We start from the raw sequence: 26,905 nt of genomic DNA, 5'->3' as shown, positions 1-26,905 counted from the left end.
CTGTATGGAAGCATTTGACTACTCTCTCAGTGACTCCTCGGGTATTGACACGGATTGGACGACTACCCCCTCTGGCTCTCGACTTCGGCTCTACTTGGACTTCATGACTTCTGGCATCCCTGTAACACGGCTTATACCTTCGATCATCCGCAACTCTCCTATCCCTGATCTTGGCAACGGCAAATACTACTCCTCCTCTACTACCGGTACCGGCAAGTATTGTCTTCATTACTATACCTGGCCTGGCAACACTAACACCACACTCTGGACGCACTCCCTTTGCTGCGGGTGCGTTTATCCCTACGTCCCACCTCAGCACAGGGGACGGGTCTGGTCTGCGGGCAGCACCGGCGTAACAGGTATACAGGGATATACCAAATAAGTATACATGGGAAGGATGTTGATCCAGGGATTAATCCGATTGCCAATTCTTGGAGTCAGGAAGGAATTAATTTTTCCCCTTAATGGGGTTTTTTGTTTGCCTTCCTCTGGATCAATAAGTAAGTATAGATATAGGATAAAGTATCTGTTGTCTAAATTTAGCATAGGTTGAAAGTGATGGACCTACATCTTTTTTAAACCTCATCTACTATGTAACTATAAACCCTAAAAGTCCCTTAAATTAGCCCCCTACCCAAAACAGTAATACAACTTACATTATAAGTGGCTGGTGGTGGAGGGTCCGTCTGCACCTAATCCCGGTGGCCAATTGTTCGGCCCGAAACTATTCTGATTCACAGCTAAGTGAGACTTATACAGTTTCAGCATAATGGGGAACACACATTTTATTAGAACACACATCAAGGAAATATAAAAAATTATTAAGAACAACATTTTTCTTTCAATAAAACTACAATAAGAATTATACAAATAACCTGCATTTAAAAAGTTATAATTTTTTTATCCTTTTAAAATGTTCGTTTTAGGCACTGTGAACTAAAGTTACTTTTCATTGTGAGTTAGCGTATCATAGATACACGTGTGCACTTATATGCGAGTGTCTTAGTCGCTGGTTATCCCTAAACATGCCTGGCTTTAGAGATAGGTCTCTTACCTGTGTGTGTCCTCTTGTGTGTGTTCAGGTTGGATAAGTCACTAAATCCCTTTCCACAATCCCCACAAACATGCGGTCTCTCCCCTGTGTGTGTCCTCTTGTGTGTATCCAGGCTGGATAACCGACCAAATCCTCTCTCACATTCCCCACACACATGCGGTCTCTCCCCTGTGTGTGTTCTCATGTGTCTGATCAGGCTGGATAACAAACTAAATCCCCTTGCACATTCCCCACATGCATGCGGTCTCTCCCCTGTGTGTGTCCTCTTGTGTTTGTTCAGGCTGGATAACTGACTAAATCCCTTCCCACATTCCCCACATACATGCGGTCTCTCCCCAGTGTGTGTCATCTTGTGTGTGTTCAGGTGGGATAACCGACTAAATCGCTTCCCACATTCCCCACATACATGCGGTCTCTCCCCTGTGTGTGTCCTCATGTGTCTGATCAGGCTGGATAAGTCACTAAATCCCTTCCCACATTCCCCACATAAATGTGGTCTCTCCCCTGTGTGTGTCCTCTTGTGTGTGTCCAAAATGGATAACAGACTAAATCCCTTCCCACATTCACCACATACATGTGGTCTCTCCCCTGTGTGTGTCCTCTTGTGCAAGTCCAGGCTGGATAACTGACTAAATCCCTTCCCACATTCCCCACATACATGTGGTCTCTCCCCTGTGTGTGTCCTCTTGTGTGTGTTCAGGGTGGATAACCGACTAAATCCCTTCCCACATTCCTCACATACATGCGGTCTCTCCCCTGTGTGTGTCCTCATGTGTATATTCAGGTGGGATAACTGACTAAATCCCTTTCCACATTCCCCACATACATGTGGTCTCTCCCCTGTGTGTGTCCTCTTGTGTGTGTCCAGGGTGGATAACCGACTAAATCCCGTCCCACATTCCCCACATACATGCGGTTTCTCCCCTGTGTGTGTCATCTTGTGTGTGTTTAGGTGGGATAACTGAATAAATCCCTTCCCACATTCCCCACATACATGCGGTCTCTCCCCTGTGTGTGTCCTCATGTGTATGTTCAGGTGGAATAACTGACTAAATCCCTTCCCACATTCCCCACACACATACGGTTTCTCCCCTTTGTGTGTCCTCTTGTGTGTGTTCAGACTGGATACATCATTAAATCCCTTCCCACATTCCCCACACACATACAGTCCCTCCCCTGTGTGTGTCCTCTTCTGTAGGTTCTGGTCTGATAACCAAGTCATACTCTTCCCACTTTCACCAAGATCTTTTCCTGTGGCAGCTGCTAATATATATCTTTTGGAAAGAGAAGCAGTTCCATTGTTTATTAATTGCCTTGACTGGTTGAAAGATGCCTTTTCTGTCATATTTATTGGAATGTTGCAAGATTGTTCTGTCTTCATCTTTTCCATATACTCATTTGGGTGTCTCAACTTCAGATGTTTGAGGAGGTAATCCTGACTGCTAAAAGCAACCTTGCAGTGCTGGCATGGGTGGATTATTGGTGCTTGGCTTTGTACTACTGTAGATGAGACAAAAAAAAGTCACTGTTACACAATCTGTCTTACAAAAGGCCATGGAGGAGAGGTAAGTTGGCATATCACAAAAAGTTCAGGATGAAAGTAAACTGTAGATGTACATTATAAAAATGATGCACATGTGCAGCATTAGGGCCAGGAGAGCAGATGTCGTGGATCATACATATAAAGTGGATCATAATATTTAACGATTTAAAAGTAAATCCTACTAGCTGCAAAACACCAATTAAAGTGGCAGACATCTTTTCAAATCCTTTAATAGATATTAAGTCGATAGTTTTAGTTGTGAAGGTATAATGAAAAACTATTTGTACAATGAATAGAATACGTGTCTCATTAGAAGCTCACACATCACTGACCGGGTGTTCCCGTTACCGCACCATGTACCAGGTCTCTAATAGTTATAGGATGACCCAACTTTCTGCTAAATCTCAATTGTTAAATCAGGAATCAAATGCCAATTTATTGTTTTTGAAATCACAGATGTTATTCAGACTTGATTAAGATATACCAATATTATCCAGTGAATTCCACAACTGTGTTAATTTTTTAATATAATTGTTTAAAGGGTTTATTTTTTAGGGAACAAGGAGTCTGTACTTGTGTTACTGATTCTCCCCCACACAAACATTGCATTTATTAAACACAAAAGAAGAAAACCTATTTCACACCACCAACAGGACGCAACGTAAAACTAGACGGCTACATAAAGGAGCTGCAGATCGAGAGTTTCCACACTAGCCTCAGCAGAAAAAAAAACAATGTACAACCTATCCCCCACGGAGTGATCTACCATCAAGGAACAGGGAAACAACAACATCACCATCAAACCAGCAAATAAAGGAGGTACAGTGGTGCTTATGAACACAAATAAATATATAGAAGGCAATAGACAACACCTACTACAAGAAACTCACGTATCATCCAACCCAGGAATATATAAAGCAACTCATGAGTCTCATCCAATCATTCCCTAGCCACCTGCAACCACAACTGAAGCAATGAATACCTGACAACCCAGGAGTTGGGATCTTCTACATGCTTCCCAAAATCCACAAACCAGGAAACCCCGGCAGACCTATTATAACAGGTATGGCTACACTCACAGAAAAAATATCAGGCTTAGTAGAGAATATCCTCAAACCTTTAGTCAGAAGCACCAACAGCTTCATTCAAGATACCACAGATTTTCTCAACCTTAACAACATCAACCAACTACCATCCAACACACTGCTAGTTACCATGGATGTAGAATCCCTTTACAGCAACATCCCCCCACAAGGATGGTATTAAGGTGTGCCTGCAATTCCTTACAACATCTCCCCCGGATCAGAAATACAGCGCTGATGTAATTACCAAACTGATAGAATACATCCTCACACACAACTACTTCAGCTTCAACAAGGAAAGGTATCTACAACTAATGGGGACTGCAATGGGTACCAAGATGGAAACGCAATATGCCAATCTTTTCATGGCAAATCTTGAACAAAGATTTCCAACTACATGCCCCCACAAACCCTACAAAATACTACAGATAAATTGTTGACCTGTTTATAATATGGACAGAGGGTGAAGGAAACTTAAAACAGTTCCACGAGTCCCTGAACTCATTCCATCCATCAATTTAAACTCAAAATGGATTATTTGGCAAACCTAGTAAACTTTCTAAATAACACTGAAAAATGGCAAACTACACACATCTGTATACAAGAAACCAACAGACAGATGCAGTTACCTCCACAACTCCAGCTTCCATCCCACTCATAACAAACAAAAGACTGAAACAGGCATCTCACAACCCTGGCCGAATCGTTCAGATAGAAGGGGTACAAACCAAAGACTATTGCCAAAACTATTACATTTGCACTAAAAGCCCCACGAGAACACCTTTGGAGTCCGTGATCCGCGACATGCTCGACGTGCCCCCTACTTACCCCAACCTGCAATCGGGTGCCCCGCTCCTTCCTCCGCTTGTAACACTTCTCTCACTCCCGCCGGTACCATCCTCCATATTCGAGGTGCGCGTGCATCCCGCGCTACTGTAAATACAGCTCCCACTGGTCCCGCCACCAGATTACACTGGCGCAGTGACGCCACCGGCATGCACACTCGGTGCGCTGTCAGCACGCACACGCGCCGCATCACCTTTCCTCATCAAGGATACTTCCCACACCTGTCTCTTCCATCCAGACAGCCAATCACAGTCAGGCTTACTGACATGTCCCGTTCAGCCTGTTCCTCATTGGACCTTGCTCCCTATACATGATCAGCCTGCCCTCTGGCAAAATCAGCTGAGCATAATCATTTCCTATATGCTAAGTGCTTACTGCGATTCCTGCCTCTTTTACCTGTCTTGTTACTCTGGTTCCTAGCTCTCCTCGTCTGACCTTGGCTTTTCATCTGGACTCCGCTCTTCTATACTCCTGACCCCGGCTTACCAATGACGATCCGCACCTCTCCAATCCCAACCTCGGCAAGTACCTTTGACAATTCTGACCTCTCCAACCCTGACCCTGTTACCTCGACCAATCGACACTCCAGACAAATCCTCGCGGCTGGAGGTTAGTGTTATATTAATCCCCACCTCGGCCCTGCGGTCACACCTTGTTTGTGGTGAGCACTCCGTTACAAACACCTGCAACAATACAGACAGAAAAAACCTACCACACGCATACCACTGGTGGCCTCATACAACCCTACCCTAGAGGGTATATGAAAAATAATCAAAGATCTGCAACCCATGCTGGCAGAGGATGTGACATTAAAAGAAAATCTTTCCCAAACCTCCCATTCTTGCGTTCCGGCAATCACCAAACCTCAAACAGAAATTAGTAAACAGAAAACTTTATAACGAACTTAAAGACACTGACAATGGAACAAAACCATACAACAACACACTTTGCAAATTCTGCAAACATATATGCCAAGATCCCACAGCTATTCATTTTTGCCATTATTTTTCTCTGTTCTAATCTGTGTGTTCTCTCCATAGATTTTGTGTGTGTTTGTGTGTGTTTGTATATATATCGTCAGTTATATTATGCATATTTTTTACCAATATAATTGCTGTTCATCTATGCTTATAGTTTTATATATTTACCATGTTACTGTTTACAGTTCAGTGTTCAATGCTTTGCGTCGTTATCCCCGCCCCCTTCCCTTGTTTGACCAATCCACTTTTGCCTATATGACACTGTCAGGAACTATATATATATATATATATATATATATGGGACTATGTAGTACGTTAGATCACTACAACCCGAGGAAGATCGTATCCACGATGGAAACGCGTAGGGTGGTCCCCCTGATGTTTGGAGAACACTGAGCCATTTGCGTTCCCTGCTATGAGACACCGATGCCAATTGATGCTGCCGCTGTGAGACCGCAGGAATCGGAGAGTTCCCCTTTGCCGTGACGTCACCTGATGTGATCAGCTGTTCGTTCCGAAGCAGGAATGCACAGATCCTCCAGCTACACGCCACAGCTAGTGAGAGGCATGGCCGAGACTGCTGTAAGACCCAGAGTGGTCAAATTGCTTGTGTCTTTTTGGGAGCATGTGAGTTGAATGAGCTCACTGCTCATATATATGTTTTATTAAATTGTATCACACTATATACCCTTTTCTTCTTTTCATAAATGGTCCGGGAGTATTCCTGTCCTAATACTGCTCCAGATCAGAAATCTGGAAACGCCTGATTTATTCTTCTACCACGTGAGGCGGCACTCATTCGTTTAAATGGTTAAATAATTGTTATTATACACTTTTGCACTATGTTGTTTTCTTTCCTTTTTTTATATGCCTTAGGGGAGCTTTGGGAGTGTTCTTGTTGGTGCTGCGGGCAGGGCAATATTGTAACCTCTAGAGAAGATGCAGAGACTGGATTAGCCATCAGGAGAAAGCAGCAGTGAGAGCACCCGGTGTTGCAGTAACATTCCTGTTGGGTTTCTAATAGCTAACTGCTCTACTCCACCCCCTATAAATACGACCAAAGAGAGAAAAGACCCCACTGCGAGAGCACTTGGTAGGTAGATATGATGACTAAAGAGACACTTGGAGCTTGAGAGCTCAGGGTGATAACTTCAAACACAATATGGTGAGATGGTGTATAATTAGTTGTATAAAATAAAATACTTTATTCAGAGCTATGCTCAAAGATAAAAAAGGTGAAGTAAGAAAACAACCATATTGTATGTCCTCACCATGTGAGGACACAAGCCTAAGCGAAAATAATAGTTAAAAACAATATACCTGTATTCTGCAACTGAGTGAAGGTGTAACATAATACTCAATGAATGGTGGTACAAAGTCTTCAGTAATAGAGGGAATCAAGTTGTTCCCCATACTCAATACTGGTTATTCAGATACAACCAATAGTATAGGGGTCTGTCTGAGCCAGAGAGCTAGGACCTGAATTCCAGCTGGACTAGAGTGTGCAGGTACGTACATGGACCGATGATTAGGGCAAAGACTGGGTTTATGCCCTTAGGTCTCTAGATATGTGCCTGTACCGGGTAGGTGTATATTCTTGATAAGGGAGACTATATACATTCATACAATGGCTCTGTATTCCCCTCTGTATTCCTCACCAGTAACTCAGTATTATGGTTTAGCCTATCCCATAGCCTCTCTTGTATTCCCAGTAAAATCAACCCCACACTGATGAGACCCATCAAGGTCGAAACAGCTGTCTGTGGGTGGTTTTCTGGGTATGCACCTTAACCCTGGCTGTACTCAAAGCTGTGACCATGCAGCAAGCTTAAGCCTATAGGGAACCATGTTAAAAATGGTTATTGAGGCAAAAAGTGACACTGTGTGCTCATTTGCATGTCATTTCCCAGAATCCCTTGCTGCAGTGGAAGTGCTGTATGCTGGGTGATAATGGGGAAAGGCGGGGTTGCAGACCTGCCTAAGACATGCAGATGAGCATACAGTTATATTTGCATATTTGCTTTCCTGTGGAGGGTTTTTGTCACTTTTTTTACTCACCATAACTTAACTCAGTATTATGGTATATATATATATATATATATATATATATATATATATATACCATAACTTAACTCAGTATTATGATATATATATAGACATAGACATGTATATATATAGACCTGTTATCAGGATTTCCCTGGTTACTACATAAGAGAGCACACCGCAATAATAGTCCAAAAAAATGTGTATTGTGAACACACGGCCGCCAACGTTTCGGTAGTGCCTCTACGAGGACCGAAACGTTGGCGGCCGTGTGTTCACAATACACATTTTTTTGGACTACTATTGCGGTGTGCTCTCTTATGTAGTAACCAGGGAAATCCTGATAACAGGTCTATATATATACATGTCTATGTCTATATATATACACATGTCTATGTCTATATATATATATATATATATATATATATATATATACACATGTCTATGTCTATATATATACACGTCTCTCCTTTCTTTTTATTTATATATATATATATATATATATATATATATATATATATATATATAGTGACAAATGCCCCTCTTTATGTAGCGCTGACGTCTGTCTGGGTTCTTCACGACACAGTCTTCTAGGGTTATTTAGAGAAACACAAGGATAACACGTAGCATTATAGTGCGTATCTCAGGCTTCTGCCTGTTTTATTTCATCCCAGTAGGGGACTGCAGCATTAACAAATACACATTGGAGGCACTCTGCCTAAAACCTTTAGCAGCTCACTCATATCAGTGACACTCAATATTTCTTACACACCGTCTCTTAAGAAACAAACTCATAAAACGAAATGTCTACTCCTGTCAGGAGACTGACTAAATAAACATTGTTCCAGCCCTTTCTAGCTGGTTGCTGCCAGCTAAGCTGGTTATCAGCTTTAAATAACATATTCATGTATAGCTAAATAACATTGAGTCTTATCTGTTAGATGAGGACAACGTCCCAAGAGTTTCTGTGCAATCTTTCCAGATACTGCGTCCTCCCCGAACTGGATGCAGGTGAACGACGATAGCCCCAGCCTCCAGGTAAGAGAATGAAGCAGCCAAACTAACTGCAATAAATACCAGTTCCTTAATTAGGAGAGCAGGTGAGGGAGAACTAGACCCTTTGTAAACTGTGGCCTGGACTTTCCATCCACCAGCCTGAGTAAATGTGAAGATGTGGAATGGATCCTTTTGCACTATTCCTGCACTTTCGGACCTAAATCGAGCAGAAAGCTGCCTAATATCCTGGGACTATGTCACATATCCTCCTCCCCAGCTCACACCTACTGGGGTGAGCGGCCATGGACCTCACTGGGGTGAGTGTCCTACCTGAAATACTTGAGCTAACTCCCCAAAGCAATATTAAGCATTCACTTAACATGAAATATGAACCTTTTTCCTAAGACTTTTATTTGAACCCTCTTGGCAATTATGGACAATAGTTTCGTCATAACACTATCTATTCTTGGCGAACATATTTTGTTGACTTCTAATAGGGAACTATTTTCAGGATATGATAAATATTATCTGAATATACTCACGAAACTGGACAGTTTCTATCACCTCCCTGGGTTTTTTCTAGTCTAGAATATGAACCACATTATATATTTACAAACCAAAAGGGCCATTAAGTTATTTTTTATACTATATTGTAAGCAACAATTTTTTTTTTTTTTTTTTTAAGAAGATCCAGCCTTGTAATCTTTTTAAGGGCCGGCAACCCTATATATTCATTTGTAGTTTACCTACATTTCCAACAGATACAACCTTGCAATATTGTTAAGGGCCGTCAACCCTATATACTAATTTGTAGTTTTACCTACATATTCAACGAAGAGAAACAATATAACATTGCAATATTTATAAAATGCATATTCTAGAGGTCTAATATATAGCATATACTATAGTAGTGAATTATGTTGCAAGGGTAAACGGTCTGTGACATAGTCCGCACATGTAACCCAATCGGTTAGTTCCACCACGTCTTTTTTTTTCCTTTTCTTGACTTCCAGTCCATTATATTCTCAGACTTCATTTTAACACTTTCTGCCTCTTGCACATGGTCAGACTGTCTAATGTCTACCCTGTGGCATTTTTCCTTTGCAGTCGGCAGACATGTAGTCTTGGGCCTCTCATACATTTATTCAGGCGGAAGTACTGCTGGATAACCAGTGATGCGTTTCTCAGGGTTTGATAGCGAATACTGTTCTGTCTCATCCTAGTCAGAGACTGAATTTTTATAGTGGCTTCTTTCATAATAAGGAACCTGGTTCGTACCATCTAGGAACGATAGAATGATTGAAGAACACAGGCTGCTTTATTCCGGCGATTAAACTGACGAATTTTCATCCCTCTGTAGGCAGCCAATAGAACGACAGCTGCGGCGGGTTTACAACTATAATTTGCTCTTTCCCTTCTTCCTTGGAAAAGAGCTTTGCAGTGCTTCTGAATTAATTGAATGTTTTTCTCAACTGTCAATACGTTTAGTTCATCCGCGAGAGAATTCTGTTTTGTGCGTACATCGCGCAATTCTGTTCTCGGAGCCTCCATCTCTTCCTGGTGCTGGCTCTGAGTGTGCATCAACGCATCCTTCATTACATTTTGGAGCTCTGTCAATTTCTTCGTTAGGGTCCCAGCAGCTAACCTTTCCCAGGTTTCTTTCTTCGGGACATACTGACTGTTGGGGAAGGAGCAGCTTCTCTGCTCCTCTAGCTTCAGTTTCTGGACTCTCATATGCTCCCTCTCATACAGAGTCACCTGGTCTTTAAGCTCCGCCTTCAGCGATGCTCTGGCGACACTCAGTGTGGCCTTCAGCTCCTCATGCTGCTCTGCGGGGACATGTTCTTGCAGCATTCGCTCTGCATTCTGTAGTGCTTCCTGCACTTCTAACTTTTCCCGGGTCAACTGTACTTTCACTTTTTCTGCTTGATGAAGCTTCTCCTTTCCTTTACTGGCATGGTCAGTCAAATCTGAATTTTCAGACTTTCATTTTCTCTTTTTACGGTCTCTAAATTAATCAGGATCTTTTCTTGTGAATCCTATAATTTACAGACCTCTGTGCTGAGAGCGTGGGCCTGTTTCTGGGAGACTTCCTGCTCTGTGATGAGATTGCAAACATCTCTCCAAGAGGCCTCATAGCAGTGTTTCCAGTCAGCAATCATGTTGTGCAGACTTCCTCTGTAGCTCAGCTTTGGCTTCTTGCTCTTTATATAATCGTTCGCGGAGGAGGCAACAGTCCTGCCTGGTACTTTGCAGCGCTTTTTCAGTGCGGCTCAAGGAATCCTCAAATGCCCCGCTGAAGCGACCAGTCCATCTAGGCTGCAGGACATCTCGGCTGTTTTCGAACACCCGCTTTCCTGACGTCCCAGGATCCTCTGTAAATATTCTGCAACTTCCTCTGCAAGTTGAGGAATTCTTCTGTTTGTCTTTACATTTTGAAGTTTCGAAGGCATCAGTGGTACTGAAGGTACACTCTCTGTAAATGACTTCTGCATTTTCCTTGTATCCAGAGCGCGTTGCTTGCTGCTGCGGAGGCTGTCCTTGTTGCGGGGCCCCATAGGAATTCTCCTTCTCATATGACCTGAAGGGACAGTGTTTGGTGTGGCCGGGCACATTACACAATAAACACAATTTTTCCTCCATTTTCACTTTTCAGGTGTATTCTCCACCCTGACATCTGGAGGCGCTATTACATCAATCCTTCACACCTTTCCCCGTATATGCTATAGGCCCAACTGGTAGTCATACACAGTGGGACAGACTTTACTCGCAGTCTGTACTTTACAGCGGCTGGGCGGCCATTTTAAACCTTCGTATTTATTTGCAAACCCAGAGACCTTTTAGTGTCGATCCACATTCTCTACCATATGTGACATATCCCCCCTCCCCGAACTGGATGCAGGGGAGCGGCGATACCCCCAGCCTCCAGGTGAGAGAATGAAGTAGCCAAACTAACTGCAATAAATACCTGATCCTTAATTAGGAGAGCAGGTGAGGGAAAACTAGACCCATTGTAAACTTTGGCCTGGACTTTCCATCCACCAGCCTGAGTAAATGTGAAGCTGTGGAATGCATCCTTTTGCACTATTCCTGCCCTAAATCAGACAGAAAGCTGCCTAATATCCTGGGACTATGACACACACACAGCTGAACCCCGTTATAACGCGGTCCTTGGGGTCCACAGAATGAGACCGTGTTATAACCGGGATCGCGTTAACCGCGCGAGGAATCTTGATCATCTAAGGGGATGTGTGTTGTGTCATGTGACCCTCCTCTGCGACGCCGCACACAAGGAGAGAGCGGACAGCTGCAGAGAGGAGAGCATGTGGACGCAGAGAGGAGAGCACGTGGACACAGCGAGAAGAGAGCCGGCAGCTGCAAAGAGGAGAGAGATCTAGATGCTGGTAAGTCCTTGCGCGGCCAAATGGAGGTTTTTAAAATCGGGAGCCACGCTCAGACCGTGTTGTAGCGGATGGCGCTATAACGGGTTTGAGCTATATAAATATATATATGATTGAATTCATTTTTGATTATTAAAGCTCGGCTATCACAGGATACCTCTACATCTATATATCTATACACACACACACACAATGGTGATGGGGACAATGCAAACACAAACATGATGCAAAATCAAGGAATGTGATTCCCTCCCTTTAAGGTGACATCACAGCACCCAAAATAAGGGCATTCATCACATGGTACATCCACCACCTCCCTTCATTACCGTAACGGTAAGCCACTGAGGTAATGACGGGGGGTTATTAATGTATTTATTTATTACTGGGTTACCATTTATCGCCAATGTGGATCTCTGGGCCCCACATTGAGAGGGCCTAGTTATCCACAGTGATATTCAATGGTTTTATATGTAAACTATATTTTGAATGTTCTTCCTTGTGTTGTTTTAAACGTGTATATATTTTTTGTTAATGTTTAAAACCACATTTGTCTAATAGGGATATTGGACATTAGTCTAGAAGGGTGGAGGAGGTAGGGGATGTGGGTGATGACAGTAGTTGCCCCAGGGAGGGTGGATAGGCTTCCCGTGGAGAGTGGGGGGGGGGGGGGGGGTGAGGGTGGTGGTGAACGGGTTAACCCCTTAATTAACTTAGTGACTAGAATGGCAATACTTTGCTGGCCACTAATGGAGTCAACATGGTTAGGTAATGGTTTTTTTAAATAAAGTATTGACCTCTTTGCTGCCTGTGGTATATCTTGGTAACCACAAGCATGAAACAGGTTAATGTTATTTCGATCATAGGTTTCTGTAATAGACATAACAGAAGCCTATGATAGAAATATAAACCCAATGCGGTATGTAACACATTATTAACGGTCGCTTTAATTCCAATATCTCGTGATTTGCCCAAATATCGCACTAAGTAAATTATTACCACAATCTTGATATATTCCACCTTAAAATTGCGGTAATAATACCCGTTAGTTTATTATATCCCCGGGTGCGATATTTACTGCACTTAACAGAATTTGATGTATCTGAGCCGTCGCGTTTTGTTTATGCCTGTGGGACAAACCAAGAACTAACCATGCTCTATAAGCCACTAGGTTGGCACAGGGAGGTAGGTAGTGTAATGTAATGTTTATATTATCCCCTATGTGGTCAGCTAGTCATGGAAACTGATGACTAGTTGACTAGTAGACTACCAAGGGGTTAATATGTACTGTAAAGTATTATAATAACTATTTTATCATCTATTCCATGTTGGTTTAGCTTATATTGCCCATGTATATAATGGGCAGTATATTGGACAATATATACATAGGAAAGACAGGGCTAACGCCAGCCTGGAGTAGGTGAAAGAATATTTGCGGTATTTCTGCTGTTCATCCCGTTGCGATAAATATCAGAACTGGATGTATGGCAGTTTTTACTTGAAAATGCGGTGTTATGCCTGTCTTGTATTGGATCTGATGCTTTTAACAGATCCGATAAAAAGTCCTTTATTTTTGGCGATGCAACGCGGATTCATTGCACGATAATAATAATAAGGCACTGTTTTTACAGGTGGTAATACAGCATTGTGTGTTACCGCAACTTTATGTATCCGGCCCTTTGACTCAAGTCAGGTTTAGTGATATTAAGTTCTAGTTGACCCAAAATGGTGTATGTAGATCAATATTTGCAATTTAACATCAGTAATAAGACAATATAGGCATACCCCGGTTTAACGACACTCATTTTAAGTACACAGTAGGCAAACAGCAGCTCGCGCATGCGGCTGGCGGCACGTCCTGAACAGCAATACCGTCTCCCTACTGGTACCGAAGCTGTGCGCAAGCGGGGAGACTATAGAGTCTGTTATAAATGTGTTATTTCTCAAACAATCCAGGGGAAGCATGTAGGGGATAAAAGACAAGAGAACACACAATATAAGTGTAGATGTAAGGTAAAAATGGAATAAGGCACGTGATGATTTCTTGGCTCATATGTCTTGCCTACTCACAAGATATCAGTGGATAAAAGGCAGTTTGCAAGAAGGGCTGCTACCCGTATGGAATGTATGTAGTCAGGATCCCCCCTCAAAGGCACAGTCCGCGATGAGATGAATTATGTGAAGGATGAGAAAAGGCTACATAGTGCGATCAGGCTGATATTAAATTCTTTATGTAAAAAAAGTATAAAATGCGCACTTACAATGTGCAAGTTTAAAACAAGCATGTATCACTTAATGAGTGAAAGCGAAGGCTCACCGCACTGCTCACCACCTCCCCTGGGTTCTTCAAGCTTTCCCCGCTCGTGATCCGAGACTGGAGCTTCTTTCCTTGCGCCCGTCGGAGCATGTGACGTCACGGCTACAGGGCTGGTGAACTACGGATCGCCACCAAGATCAAAAAGGTCCACTCAACGCGTTTCGCCCAGTTGAAAAGAACTGTATCCGGCTTCGTCCGTTCTTTTCAACTGGGCGAAACGCGTTGAGTGGACCTTTTTGATCTTGGAGGCGATCCGTAGTTCACCAGCCCTGCAGCCGTGACATCACATTCTCCGACGAGCGCAAGGAAAGAAGCTTGAGATTGTTTGAGAATTATCACACATCTTGGAACCCGTGAAACAGGTCCCACCAGAGGGTTTGAGCTGGGTCATCAGACTTACACTTTTATTTATTTTATTTAATCACTATTATGTTCACTGTGTGTAATTTATATTAGTTCTACACCTTTATTATTTTAAATTTAAGTTGTTCGTGCCTTTATATTCACTTTTTCACTAACAAATGTGTTATTTACATCAGTTATGCACGTATATAACGATTGCAGTACAGTACATGCATCGATAAGTGGAAAAAGGTAATGCTTCACTTCAAGTACATTTTCGCTTTACATACATGCTCTGGACCCATTGCGTAAGTTAATGCGGGGTATGCCTGTAGAGATGTAAAAACCACCCAACACACATATTCCTGATTACCTTGTGCTGGTGCGTTACTTTTCCACAGCGTACCCCACTTCATACCAAGCTCTTTCCCATATTCATCTCCATACCAGACCAGAAGCTCTGTGTGTGAGGGGAGGTCTGTGCAGGTTCTGTAGTAGATTTCCCTGTGGTCCTGCAACGCCACAAGGTTCTGTTCTTCCTCGTTTCTCGCACAATTTATAAACCTAGAATTGGGACAGTTAGTGAGGTCTCAAAGTAATGTCTATTTTATAAAGGAAGAGCTGAAAAAAAGATACAAGTTGTTAATAATGTGACTTGTCTTTTCTTTCTTCTCTACAGTTTTTGAGGTGGACAGAAGTTAATGGAGAGCAATGTATATATATATATATATATATATATATATATATATATATATATATACATACACACACAATGGCTCACTTGTATGTACCCACAGTTTGAAAGGAATGGGAGCCACAGACCACACCAGTGACTCACTAGCTTCTTAATACTTTTTTTTTTTTTTTTAAACACTGTTGAAATTAAAAAGTCCCCGACACGATGACACAAGTGCCACAAAGGCGAGTTTTCTTCCGGTGGAACAAAACACAAAGTGGGGTTGATGTAACAAGGTGATGTAGCAGGAATGTGTTCCATTAGCAACCTGAGCGTATAACTGTGACGGTTCAGGGGATTCCTTCCCCTCCATGTGTCCCTGGCGCTGCGCTCCCTCCTGCCTCTGATATCCCTTCCTTGCCTCCGCATTCTGTTCTCCCTTCCTCCTCCCGCATCCGTCCCTCTGCGGCATCCCCTGACGCTCTCCCAGCGTCTGCACGCGTTCCCCGCAGGGCGAGCGCGCGCCTTCTCAGACTCATGTTTCCCTCTGCAGTACTGCCCGCTCACAGTCTCCCTCTGATCCCGCTCCGGTCCCCTTACCTCATGCAAACTCTCCTCCGGTCTCTCCCCCCGCCCTCGGCGGATGCCCCCGCGGCGCAGGCGCTCCGCGCGCCTCTGCACACACTCCTCTTGTAAACCTTCCCAGACCTCTGGCTCCGCCTCTCATGCTGTACAAGCTATCTCCCTCTCTGTTTCACCTGTCTCCTCCCTCTCTCCTCACCTATCCCTGCTGCCTCTCACTTCACCCTCTGCTCCTCCTTTCTCTCCCATTGGTGTTCCCTCCTTTATAACCCCTGTCTGTCCTCTAGCTCTTTGCTCTGCATAGTTTCTTGTAACCTCTGTGTGTGCAGTCCTATGCTTGGCTCTCCTGTCTTCCAGCGTTTGTTCCTGCTCACCCCTGGATCTCCCTGGCTTGACCTCTGCTTGTACTGGATTACCCTGCTCTCTCCTGTCCTTGAACCCTGCTTAAGGACACGACTTTGCTGACTTCTGTTATCCCTGGACTCTGGCTCACGGACATTACTATCCTGCTCTCTATTGCCCTAGACTCTGGCACACGGACATCACTATCCGAACTCTATATCCCAAGGCGTTGCAAGTATACTCTAACCATCTATCTACAGGCCCGGCAACGCACTACCACACTCCGGGCACGCCCTCACTGTGGTGGGTACGTGTTTTAACCCTACCCACCTCAGTACTGGGGACTGGCCAGGTCTGCGGGCATACAGGCGTTACATTATGCGGAGCCCAACAAATGCAGACCCCCTGAGGTGGGTCAAGGTGTTTCTTTGGAACATTTACAATTTGTGAGCAACCAGCTGACCACTGTTTCCCAGCAATTTGCTAACCTCTCCATCCAGGAAACTTCAGTGGCTCCGTCACCGCCTGTTGCTATGACTTATGGTAATGCTGGATCCCGTATTCCACTTCCCAACCGGTATGATGGGGACCCCCTCGCTTGCCGCGTTTTCCTAAACCAATGCGAGGTGCAATCCGAAATGTCTCCCTCTCAGTTTCCTACCGGCCGCTCTAAGGTGGCTTACATTTACGCCTTGCTCACCGGCTACGCCCTCGCTTGGGCTTCTCCCCTCTAGGAACAGAAGTCTGAATTAACCGAAGATTACCCAAAATTTAGGCGTGAATTCCAGCAAGTGTTTGACACTCCCGCACGACGGGAGACGGCCGCTTTCTCTCCCTTTCATATCTCACAGGCTCGAAGATCTGCTGCCAAGTACGTGATCGAGTTCCGTACCCTCGCCGCGGAGACTCAATGGAATGATGAGGCACTCGCCGCCGCATACTGGCACGGTGTCTCCGACACCTTGAAGGATGATCTTGCTACTCATGCCCGGCCTTTCTCCCTGGAGGAACTGATTACTCTCAGTGTAAGTATGGACCAGCGCACCCAGGAATGACGGCATGAGAGACACTGTTCCCGTTCTCTTTCTTCCCCTGTTGTCTCTCACAGGTAGCCCTCTTCACCCCTCCTGGCATTGGACGCCCCAGAGCCGATGCAAATCGGTAGCCAACAACTTCAGGCCACGGAGAGAATGCGACGCCGTCAGAAGGGACTCTGTTTCTTCTGTGGTTCTTCGGAACATCGCCTCCAGAACTGTTCCGAGTCCGGGAAACTAAAACACCAAGTAAAGGTAGAGGGGCTTCTACTGGATATTGTTTCTTTTTGCCCCTCTCTCCCTGAGGATCTCCCAAAGAAGTTCATGCTTCCTGCTATGCTGGAGGGCCCTGACCTCCTACTGGAAGTAAAAGCTTTCATTGACTCTGGATCTGGCGGTAACTTCCTGGATCAAACCTTCGCCTCTGAGAACCAAATTCCCCTGGTCAAGAGAAAAGCACCCATTGGTCTCGAGGCTATCGACGGTCGCCCGCTCCAGCCAGCATTCATCATCTGGGAGTCCATTCCTCTCACTTTGACCTTGGCCGACGGTCATAAGGAGGTAATAGTTTTTGATATCTTCCATTCTCCCACCGTTCAGCTTATTTTAGGATTGCCTTGGCTTCAACTCCACAATCCGCGCATTGATTGGACCGGCACCTTGCCTATCTAGTGGCCTTCCTCCGCTGAGTCAGTCTCTACGTCTCCTCCTGTTGCGGTACTCGCCAGTTTGGATTCCGTTCCTTCCAATTTCTCGATCCCGACCGTGTATCATGAGTTCCTGGATGTGTTCAACAAAGTACAGGCTGAAGTTCTGCCTCCCCATCGTCCATACGATTGTCCTTTCGATTTAATTCCAGGAACCATCCACCCGAAGTCGAAATCTTACCCTTTGTCCGTTCCAGAAACTGAAGCTATGACGTCTTACATCCAAGAAAACTTTGAGAAAGGATTCATCCGCAATTCTACCTCCCCCGCTTGGGCAGGCTTCTTCTTCGTGAAGAAGAAGGATGGATCGCTAAGACCCTGTTTCGACTTTCGCGGACTCAACAAAATCACGGTAAAGAATCGGTACCCCCTTCCCTTAATTTCTGAACTTTTCGATCATCTCCAAGGAGCCTCTATCTTCTCCAAGCTTGATTTAAGAGGGGCCTAAAACCTCATTCGCATAAGGGAGGGGGACGAGTGGAAAACCGCGTTTAATACGCGATCTGGACATTATGAGTATCTAGAAATGCCCTTTGGTTTATGCAATGCTCCTGTCGTCTTCCAAGAGTTCATGAACGACATCTTCCGGGATGTATTGGGAACATTTGTTATCGGATACTTAGATGACATTCTCATTTTTTCTAAAAACTTAGATGAACACATTCACCATACTCTAGGCTCCGTGCTAACCGCCTATACGCCAAGATGGAGAAATGTTTGTTCCACAAGACGTCTACTGCCTTCCTATGCTATATTATCTCTAACCAAGGTTTTTCTATGGACCCAGAGAAATTGAGGTCTGTTCTCGACTGGCCGCTGCCAAATTCTCTCAAGGCCGTGCAGCGTTTTCTCGCCTTTGCCAATTATTACAGGAAATTCACCGTAATTTTTCTACCATTGCTCTCCCCATCACTGCCTTGACCAAAAAATGTGCCGACCCCACGTCTTGGTCTCCAGAAGCCGTTGACGCACTCGAGATTCTCAAAAAAGCCTTCGTCTCTGCACCCATCTTACGTCACCCGGATACCTCCCTTCACTTCACATTGGAAGTTGACGTCTCGGATGTGGGAGCCAGTGCAGTTCTTTCTCAAAGATCCTCTCCCCAAGAAAAACTCCATCCCTGTGGTTATTTTTCTCGGAAATTCTCGTCTGCCGAGAGAAATTATGATGTTGGGAATCGTGAGCTTTTGGTCATTAAATTGGCTCTTCAGGAGTGGAGGCATCTTTTAGAAGGCACCAAGGAACCTATTGCCATCCTCACCGACCACAAAAATTTGCTGTATATGGAATGGGCTCGACGGTTAGGACCCGTCAGTCTCTTTTTTTTCCCGTTTCAACTATACCATTTCGTATATTCCTGGTACCAAAACTATCAAAAGGGACGCTCTATCTCGCCAGTTCGCCACGGAGAACGAATCTAATGAGTCCACGGAACCAATTCTTCTTGCCAAGTGCATAATCTCTGCCAATAATTTCGATGTGTTGGATGAAATCAACAAAGCCCAGGTTCACATTCCCAGCAGGTTCAGGGTACCAGAGGGACGCTTATACGCAGCTCCACGATTTCGCCACAAGATTTTACTTTGGGGACATTCTTCTAGATCGGCCGGTCATCCAGGCTTCAAGAGGACAGCGGATCTTATTAAACGGACATTTTGGTGGCCTACGATTAACAAGGACATATTTTATTTCACTAGTAAATCACTAGTAAATCTGCCCATCACAAACCTTCTGGCCTTCTCATGCCTCTTCCCATCCCGGAGCAACCTTGGAAACACATCTCTATGGACATCATTGTCGAACTTCCCAACTCTAAGGGAATGAATACCATTCTTGTTGTGGTAGACATATTTTCCAAACACTCACACTTTATTCCCCTCAAGGGTCTTCCTAATTCTGCTACTTTGGCCGAGGGAGGGGGGCAGTACTGAGGGAGGGAGGGGGGGCAGTACTGAGGTAGGGATGGGGGGCAGTACTGAGGGAGGGAGGGGGGGGCAGTACTGAGGGAGGGAGGGCAGTACTGAGGGAGGGAGGGGGGGCAGTACTGAGGGAGAGGGGAGGGGGGGCAGTACTGAGGGAGAGGGGAAGGGGGGCAGTACTGAGGGAGAGGGGAGGGGGGGCAGTACTGAGCGAGAGGGGAGGGGGGCAGTACTGAGGGAGAGGGGGCAGTACTGAGGGAGAGGGGAGGGGGGCAGAACTGAGGGAGAAGGGAGGGGGGCAGTACTGAGGGAGAAGGGAGGGGGGCAGTACTGAGGGAGGGGGGGCAGTACTGAGGGAGGGAGGGGGGGCAGTACTGAGGGAGGGAGGGGGGGCAGTACTGAGGGAGGGAGGGGGGGCAGTACTGAGGGAGGGAGGGGGGGCAGTACTGAGGGAGGGAGGGGGGGGCAGTACTGAGGAAGGGAGGGGGGGCAGTACTGAGGGAGGGAGGGGGCAGTACTGAGGGAGGGAGGGGGGGGGCAGTACTGAGCGAGAGGGGAGGGGGGCAGTACTGAGGGAGAGGGGAGGGGGGCAGTACTGAGGGAGAAGGGAGGGGGGCAGTACTGAGGGAGAAGGGAGGGGGGCAGTACTGAGGGAGGGGGGGCAGTACTGAGGGAGAGGGGGCAGTACTGAGGGAGGGAGGGGGGCAGTACTGAGGTAGGGAGGGGGGGCAGTACTGAGGGAGGGAGGGGGGGCAGTACTGAGGGAGGGAGGGGGGGCAGTACTGAGGGAGGGAGGGGGCAGTACTGAGGGAGGGAGGGGGGCAGTACTGAGGGAGGGAGGGGGGGCAGTACTGAGGGAGGGAGGGCAATACTGAGGGAGGGGGGGGGAGTACTGAGGGAGGGAGGGGGGGCAGTACTGAGGGAGAGAGGGGGGGCAGTACTGAGGGAGGGAGGGGGGGCAGTACTGAGGGAGGGAGGGGGGGGCAGTACTGAGGGAGGGAGGGAAGGCTGTATCAGTACTGAGGGAGGGAGGGGGGGCAGTACTGAGGGAGGGAGGGGGGCAGTACTGAGGGAGGGAGGGGGGGCAGTACTGAGGGAGGGAGGGGGGGCAGTACTGAGGGAGGGAGAGAGGGAGGGGGGCAGTACTGAGGGAGGGAGGGGGGGCAGTACTGAGGGAGGGAGGGGGGGCAGTACTGAGGGAGGGAGGGAAGGAGGGGGGCAGTACTGAGGGAGGGGGGGCAGTACTGAAGGAGGGAGGGGGGGCAGTACTGAGGGAGGGAGGGGGCAGTACTGAGGGAGGGAGGGAGGGGGGGCAGTACTGAGGGAGAGAGGGGGGGCAGTACTGAGGGAGGGAGGGGGGGAAGTACTGAGGGAGGGAGGGATTGGGGCAGTACTGAGGGAGGGAGGGAGGGGGGCAGTACTGTCAGTACTGAGGGAGGGAGGGGGGACAGTGCTGAGGGAGGGAGGGGGGGCAGTACTGAGGGAGGGGGGGCAGTGCTGAGGGAGGGAGGGGGCGCAGTACTGAGGGAGGGAGGGGGGCAGTACTGAGGGAGGGAGGGAGGGGGGGGGGCAGTACTGAGGGAGGGAGGGGGGGAAGTACTGAGGGAGGGAGGAGGGAGGGGGGCAGTACTGAGGGAGGGTGGGGCAGTACTGAGGGAGGGAGGGGGGGCAGTACTGAGGGAGGGAGGGAGGGAGGTAGGGGGGGGCAGTACTGAGGGAGGGGGGGCAGTACTGAGGGAGGGAGGGCAGTACTGAGGGAGGGGGGGCAGTACTGAGGGAGGGAGGGGGGGAAGTACTGAGGGAGGGAGGGAGGGAGGGAGGGGGGCAGTACTGAGGGAGGGAGGGAGGGAGGGGGGGCAGTACTGAGGGAGGGAGGGGGGGCAGAACTGAGGGAGGGAGGGGGGCAGTACTGAGGGAGGGAGGGGGGGCAGTACTGAGGGAGGGAGGGGGGGCAGTACTGAGGGAGGGGGGCAGTACTGAGGGAGGGAGGGAGGGAGGGGGTGGCAGTACTGAGGGAGGGAGGGGGTGGCAGTACTGAGGGAGGGAGGGTGTGGCAGTACTGAGGGAGGGAGGGTGTGTCAGTACTGAGGGAGGGAGGGAGTGGCAGTACTGAGGGAGGGAGGGAGGGGGTGGCAGTACTGAGGGAGGGGGTGGCAGTACTGAGGGAGGGAGGGGGTGGCAGTACTGAGGGAGGGAGGGAGGGAGGGGGTGGCAGTACTGAGGGAGGGAGGGGGTGGCAGTACTGAGGGAGTGAGGGAGGGGGTGGCAGTACTGAGGGAGGGAGGGAGGGGTGGCAGTACTGAGGGAGGGAGGGAGGGAGGGAGGGACGGGGTGGCAGTACTGAGGGAGGGAGGGAGGGAGGGGGTGGCAGTACTGAGGGAGGGAGGGAGGGAGGGGGTGGCAGTACTGAGGGAGGGAGGGGGTGGCAGTACTGAGGGAGGGAGGGAGGGAGGGAGGGGGTGGCAGTACTGAGGGAGGGAGGGGGTGGCAGTACTGAGGGAGGGAGGGTGTGGCAGTACTGAGGGAGGGAGGGTGTGTCAGTACTGAGGGAGGGAGGGAGTGGCAGTACTGAGGGAGGGAGGGAGGGGGTGGCAGTACTGAGGGAGGGGGTGGCAGTACTGAGGGAGGGAGGGAGGGAGGGGGTGGCAGTACTGAGGGAGGGAGGGGGTGGCAGTACTGAGGGAGTGAGGGAGGGGGTGGCAGTACTGAGGGAGGGAGGGAGGGGTGGCAGTACTGAGGGAGGGAGGGAGGGAGGGAGGGAGGGACGGGGTGGCAGTACTGAGGGAGGGAGGGAGGGAGGGGGTGGCAGTACTGAGGGAGGGAGGGAGGGGGTGGCAGTACTGAGGGAGGGAGGGGGTGGCAGTACTGAGGGAGGGAGGGAGGGGGTGGCAGTACTGAGGGAGGGAGGGGGTGGCAGTACTGAGGGAGGGAGGGGGTGGCAGTACTGCGGGAGGGAGGGAGGGGGTGGCAGTACTGAGGGAGGGAGGGAGAGGGTGGCAGTACTGAGGGAGGGAGAGAGGGGGTGGCAGTACAGAGGGAGGGTGGGGGTGGCAGTACTGAGGGAGGGAGGGAGGGAGGGGGTGGCAGTACTGAGGGAGGGAGGGAGGGAGGGGGTGGCAGTACTGAGGGAGGGAGGGGGTGGCAGTACTGAGGGAGGGGTGGCAGTACTGAGGGAGGGCTGGGGGCGGCAGCCAGAAAAGGGGGGGGGCGGCAGCCAGAAAAGGGGGGGGCAGCAGCCAGAAAAGGGGGGGCAGCAGCCAGAAAAGGGGGGGGCAACAGCCAGAAAAGGGGGGGGGGAAGCGGCCAGAAAAGGGGGGGGGCAGCAGCCAGAAAAGGGGGGGGGGCAACAGCCAGAAAAGGGGGGGGGCAGCAGCCAGAAAAGGGGGGGGCAGCAGCCAGAAAAGGGGGGGGGCAGCAGCCAGAAAAGGGGGGGGGGGCAGCAGCCAGAAAAGGGGGGAGGGCAGCAGCCAGAAAAGGGGGGAGGGCAGCAGCCAGAAAAGGGGGAGGGGGCAGCAGCCAGAAAAGGGGGGGGGCAGCAGCCAGAAAAGGGGGGGGCAGCAGCCAGAAAAGGGGGGGGGGCAGCTGCCAGAAAAGGGGGGGGCAGCAGCCAGAAAAGGGGGGGGGGGGCAGCAGCCAAAAAGGGGGGGGGGCAGCAGCCAGAAAAGGGGGGGGGCAGCAGCCAGAAAAGGGGGGGGCAGCAGCCAGAAAAAGGGGGGGCAGCAGCCAGAAAAGGGGGGGGGCAGCAGCCAGAAAAGGGGGGGGGGCAGCAGCCAGAAAAGGGGGGGGCAGCAGCCAGAAAAGGGGGGGGGGCAGCAGCCAGAAAAGGGGGGGCAGCAGCCAGAAAAGGGGGTGGGGCAGCAGCCAGAAAAGGGGGGGGGCAGCAGCCAGAAAAGGGGGATGCCCGGCTTGCCTGCACAGGATAGAAACTGTAGTGTGACCGGGATAGCAATACTGGCTGTCCTCCCCTGCCAGCAGCCCTGGAGGGATATAATGTGCTGGGCAGGAGGAGACATGCAATGTTCTGGTAGTAATGAACCCTAACCCAGTGACATCGCTGGGCCAATAGCCCGCGAAGCGTCGTTGTCATGACTCTGCTTCGTGCTGATTGTGTGCTTTCAGCCGACAGTGAGCTGAGAAACAGGCTCTGCTGTCGGCTGAAAATCCCAGCGCCTCAGCACGCCTGCGGGCGCTCGCGGGAGGCCCTCTAAAGACATCCTCATTGAGGATGACGGGGCTCCTCGTGGAGCGTCAGCGCGGCTCAGCGCGGCTCAGCACGGCTCCCCCCTCTGGACGTAGCCTTAGACAGGTCTGCAACGCTGCCTTTAAATAAATAATAATAATAACATGTTTTTGTATAGCGCTGCTAGTTATACGTAGCGCGTTACAGAGACATTTTGCAGGCACAGTCCCTGTCCCGTGGAGCTTGCAATCTGTTTTTGGTGCCTAAGGCACATGGAGATAAAGTGACTTGCCCAAGGTCACAAGAAGCCGACACCGGGAATTGAACCAGGCTCCCCTGCTTCAAACTCTCAGTGCCACCTTCCATTATCACCTCCCACTGCAGCAAGGGATTCTGGGAAATGACATGCAAATACATACACATATATATATTAGAGAAAAGGAGAAAAGAAGCGCCCGATCCTTGTATAAAATCAGATAAACAAAGTTTTAATATCTCATGGACAAGACAAATGCACACTTACAATTTGTCTGATAAAATAAAGCATGTTATGGGACCTGCCCATGCACCAACTGAGGACTCCTCGGTCTCTTCTTTGTGTGTGAGTGTCAGTATTGCCTCCAAAAAGCATGTTGCTGTCAGCTGCTGTCTCCAGGGGAGTAATCCTTAGTGTTCGGGAGCATTCAATCTCCACATGCGGCCGCCATTAGCCTTTCTTCTCACACTTGAAACCGGAAAATAATCTTCAGGCAAGTCCTTGCCTCCTCACGCTGGTGCTGGGAGCTGCCCTGTCACCGTAGGTTCACTGCCAGATATCCCTACGCGTTTCTTCCGACTCTGCGGATTTCATCAGACAAATTGTAAGTGTGCATTTGTCTTGTCCATGAGATATTAAAACTTTGTTTATCTGATTTTATACAAGGATCGGGCGCTTCTTTTCTCTTTTTCTCTAATAGGTACTGTGGGAGTTCGGTGAGCCCAAGAAGAAGCAGCCTGGACCTTTTGCAAATCAACTTATCATGGACACATGTGGACTTAAGTATTTTTAATATTCACTGCATTTATGGGCTCATATTCGTGTATACAATTTTTTTTCATTGCTTATCACATGAACCCATTTTTATTTTTGCATTTTTTAGTTAAGTCCCAGTGACACTCAGTGTCATTTTTACTTACAATCATTGGCAATACAGGCATACCCCGCATTAACGTACGCAATGGGACCGGAGCATGTATGTAAAGCGAAAATGTACTTAAAGTGAAGCACTACCTTTTTTCCACGTATCGAGGCATGTACTGTACCGCAATCGTCATATACGTGCTTAACTGATGTAAATAACGCATTTGTAACAGGCTCTATAGTCTCATCGATTGTTAACAGCTTCGGTACAGGTAGGGAGCCGGTATTGCTGTTCAGGACGTGCTGACAGGCGCATGCGTGAGCTGCTGTTTACCTATTGGGCGATATGTACTTATTCGCGAGTGTACTTAAAGTGAGTGTCCTTAAACCGGGGTATGCCTGTATATCTTTTTTATTGCTTTTTTTTTCATTTTTTCTTCTATTTTTATATGTTATGCACACTTCTTTTTGCTTTTTTGTTTTTATTAAATAGTCATTTTTAGTTTTTCCTGTCAGAATACATTTAGTTATTTTCACACTACTGTTTATTGGGCATATCTGCCTGGTGCAATACTTGCCACATCTGTCAGGGCTGCAGCAATTTAGGTGTAGTGTGTGAAGGGCGCTGTCTATATTTTCTGTCACACATATACACACACACACACACACACACACGACTCAACAACTGCTTACCTGCGGCGGTGTCCGCTGGCATCTGCAAATTCATCTTTTCCCCCTGCAGCTCCAGTTAAAAATGCCGCCGCATTGCCATGGCAACGGGACGCTACATAATGTCACGCGGAGCAACGTGGGAAAAGATGAATTTGCAGGGGGAAGACAGAGAATGCCGCACCATGCCATCGCACCCCGCACCAGGTACGTTTTGTGAGGAAGGGGGGGAAGGGAGGGTGGAGGGGGGGAAGGGAGGGTGCGAGTGGGTTGTTGCCCAGTTTGTTGGGCCGTGTGTGTGTGTGTGTGTGTGTGTGTGTGTGTGTGTGTGTGTGTGTGTGTGTGTGTGTGTGTATATATATATATATATATATATATATATATATCATAGTTACCAGTCCAAGAACCAATAAAGGAGACAGCATACAGCAAGGAGTAATCCAAAACTGATGTACATCACTTTTGGATTACTTGGACTGGTAACTATGCTGCATCATTTTATGGGCCAGGCATCTGCTGTGTGTCCCCAGTACATTGCTCTCTGGTGCAGGGTTTATGAGCCCTGTGCTAAGGGAACCAGACCCCCACACCCCCCTCCCCCTGTGTGTTATCTAACCTCTTGTACTGTATGTACTGTATCTGTCATTATTAGGATCTCTGGGGGGGGGGGGGGGGGGGATAAAGGGGCGTGTCAGAAGCTGCGTCACCCGTTACCCACAATCCCCGTGTTGTTAGCAGCAGTGGCCCTGATCACGTGATACAGGCGGCGCGCTCCGGTAAAGGAGGTTCCCTGAGTTACAATGTGTGGGGTTCTTCCCCTGCAGCAGCGGGGCTCGCTCATTGGTTAGCGCAGGAGAGGCTCAGGGGGCGGGGCAGCTATACAGGCGGCGGCGCGCGGACACTCACCGCAGAGGGGGGATCCTGCCTGACTCTCCCGGCCCCTCCCAGCTGCTGCATGTGTGGGAGACGCTGCTGCTGCTGCTGCTGCTGCTCCCTGCCCGGCTGAGAAGGGATTGCTTCCTGCTGCTCGTGCGCCTCCGGTCTAGAGCGACCACGTGACTAACAGCAGCCAATC

General features: G+C 48.3%; 1 protein-coding gene across 3 annotated transcripts; it reads right to left on the bottom strand.

The window, feature by feature from the left end:
- Positions 1-767: 767 nt before the first annotated feature.
- LOC142466884 (uncharacterized) lies at positions 768-26,905 on the bottom strand. 3 transcript variants are annotated; one of them, XM_075572461.1, is made up of 3 exons: positions 26,737-26,905; positions 14,975-15,165; positions 768-2,554 (listed from the first exon to the last, which is right to left on the bottom strand). In XM_075572461.1, the coding sequence occupies exons 2-3, from the start codon at positions 15,015-15,017 to the stop codon at positions 1,020-1,022; spliced, it is 1,578 nt and encodes a 525-aa protein (XP_075428576.1). In that variant the 5' UTR covers positions 15,018-15,165; positions 26,737-26,905; the 3' UTR covers positions 768-1,019. The 3 variants fall into 3 exon arrangements, with proteins under 3 accessions (XP_075428576.1, XP_075428578.1, XP_075428575.1); XM_075572463.1 differs by lacking the exon at positions 14,975-15,165 and having other exon boundaries at positions 768-2,551; positions 26,737-26,904; XM_075572460.1 differs by lacking the exons at positions 14,975-15,165; positions 26,737-26,905 and adding an exon at positions 4,922-5,050.

Source organism: Ascaphus truei, chromosome 15, assembly GCF_040206685.1.
Source record: "Ascaphus truei isolate aAscTru1 chromosome 15, aAscTru1.hap1, whole genome shotgun sequence".
Lineage (NCBI taxonomy): Eukaryota > Metazoa > Chordata > Amphibia > Anura > Ascaphidae > Ascaphus > Ascaphus truei.
Note: the sequence above shows the minus strand (reverse complement) of the source record. Positions and strands in the feature narration are given on the sequence as shown.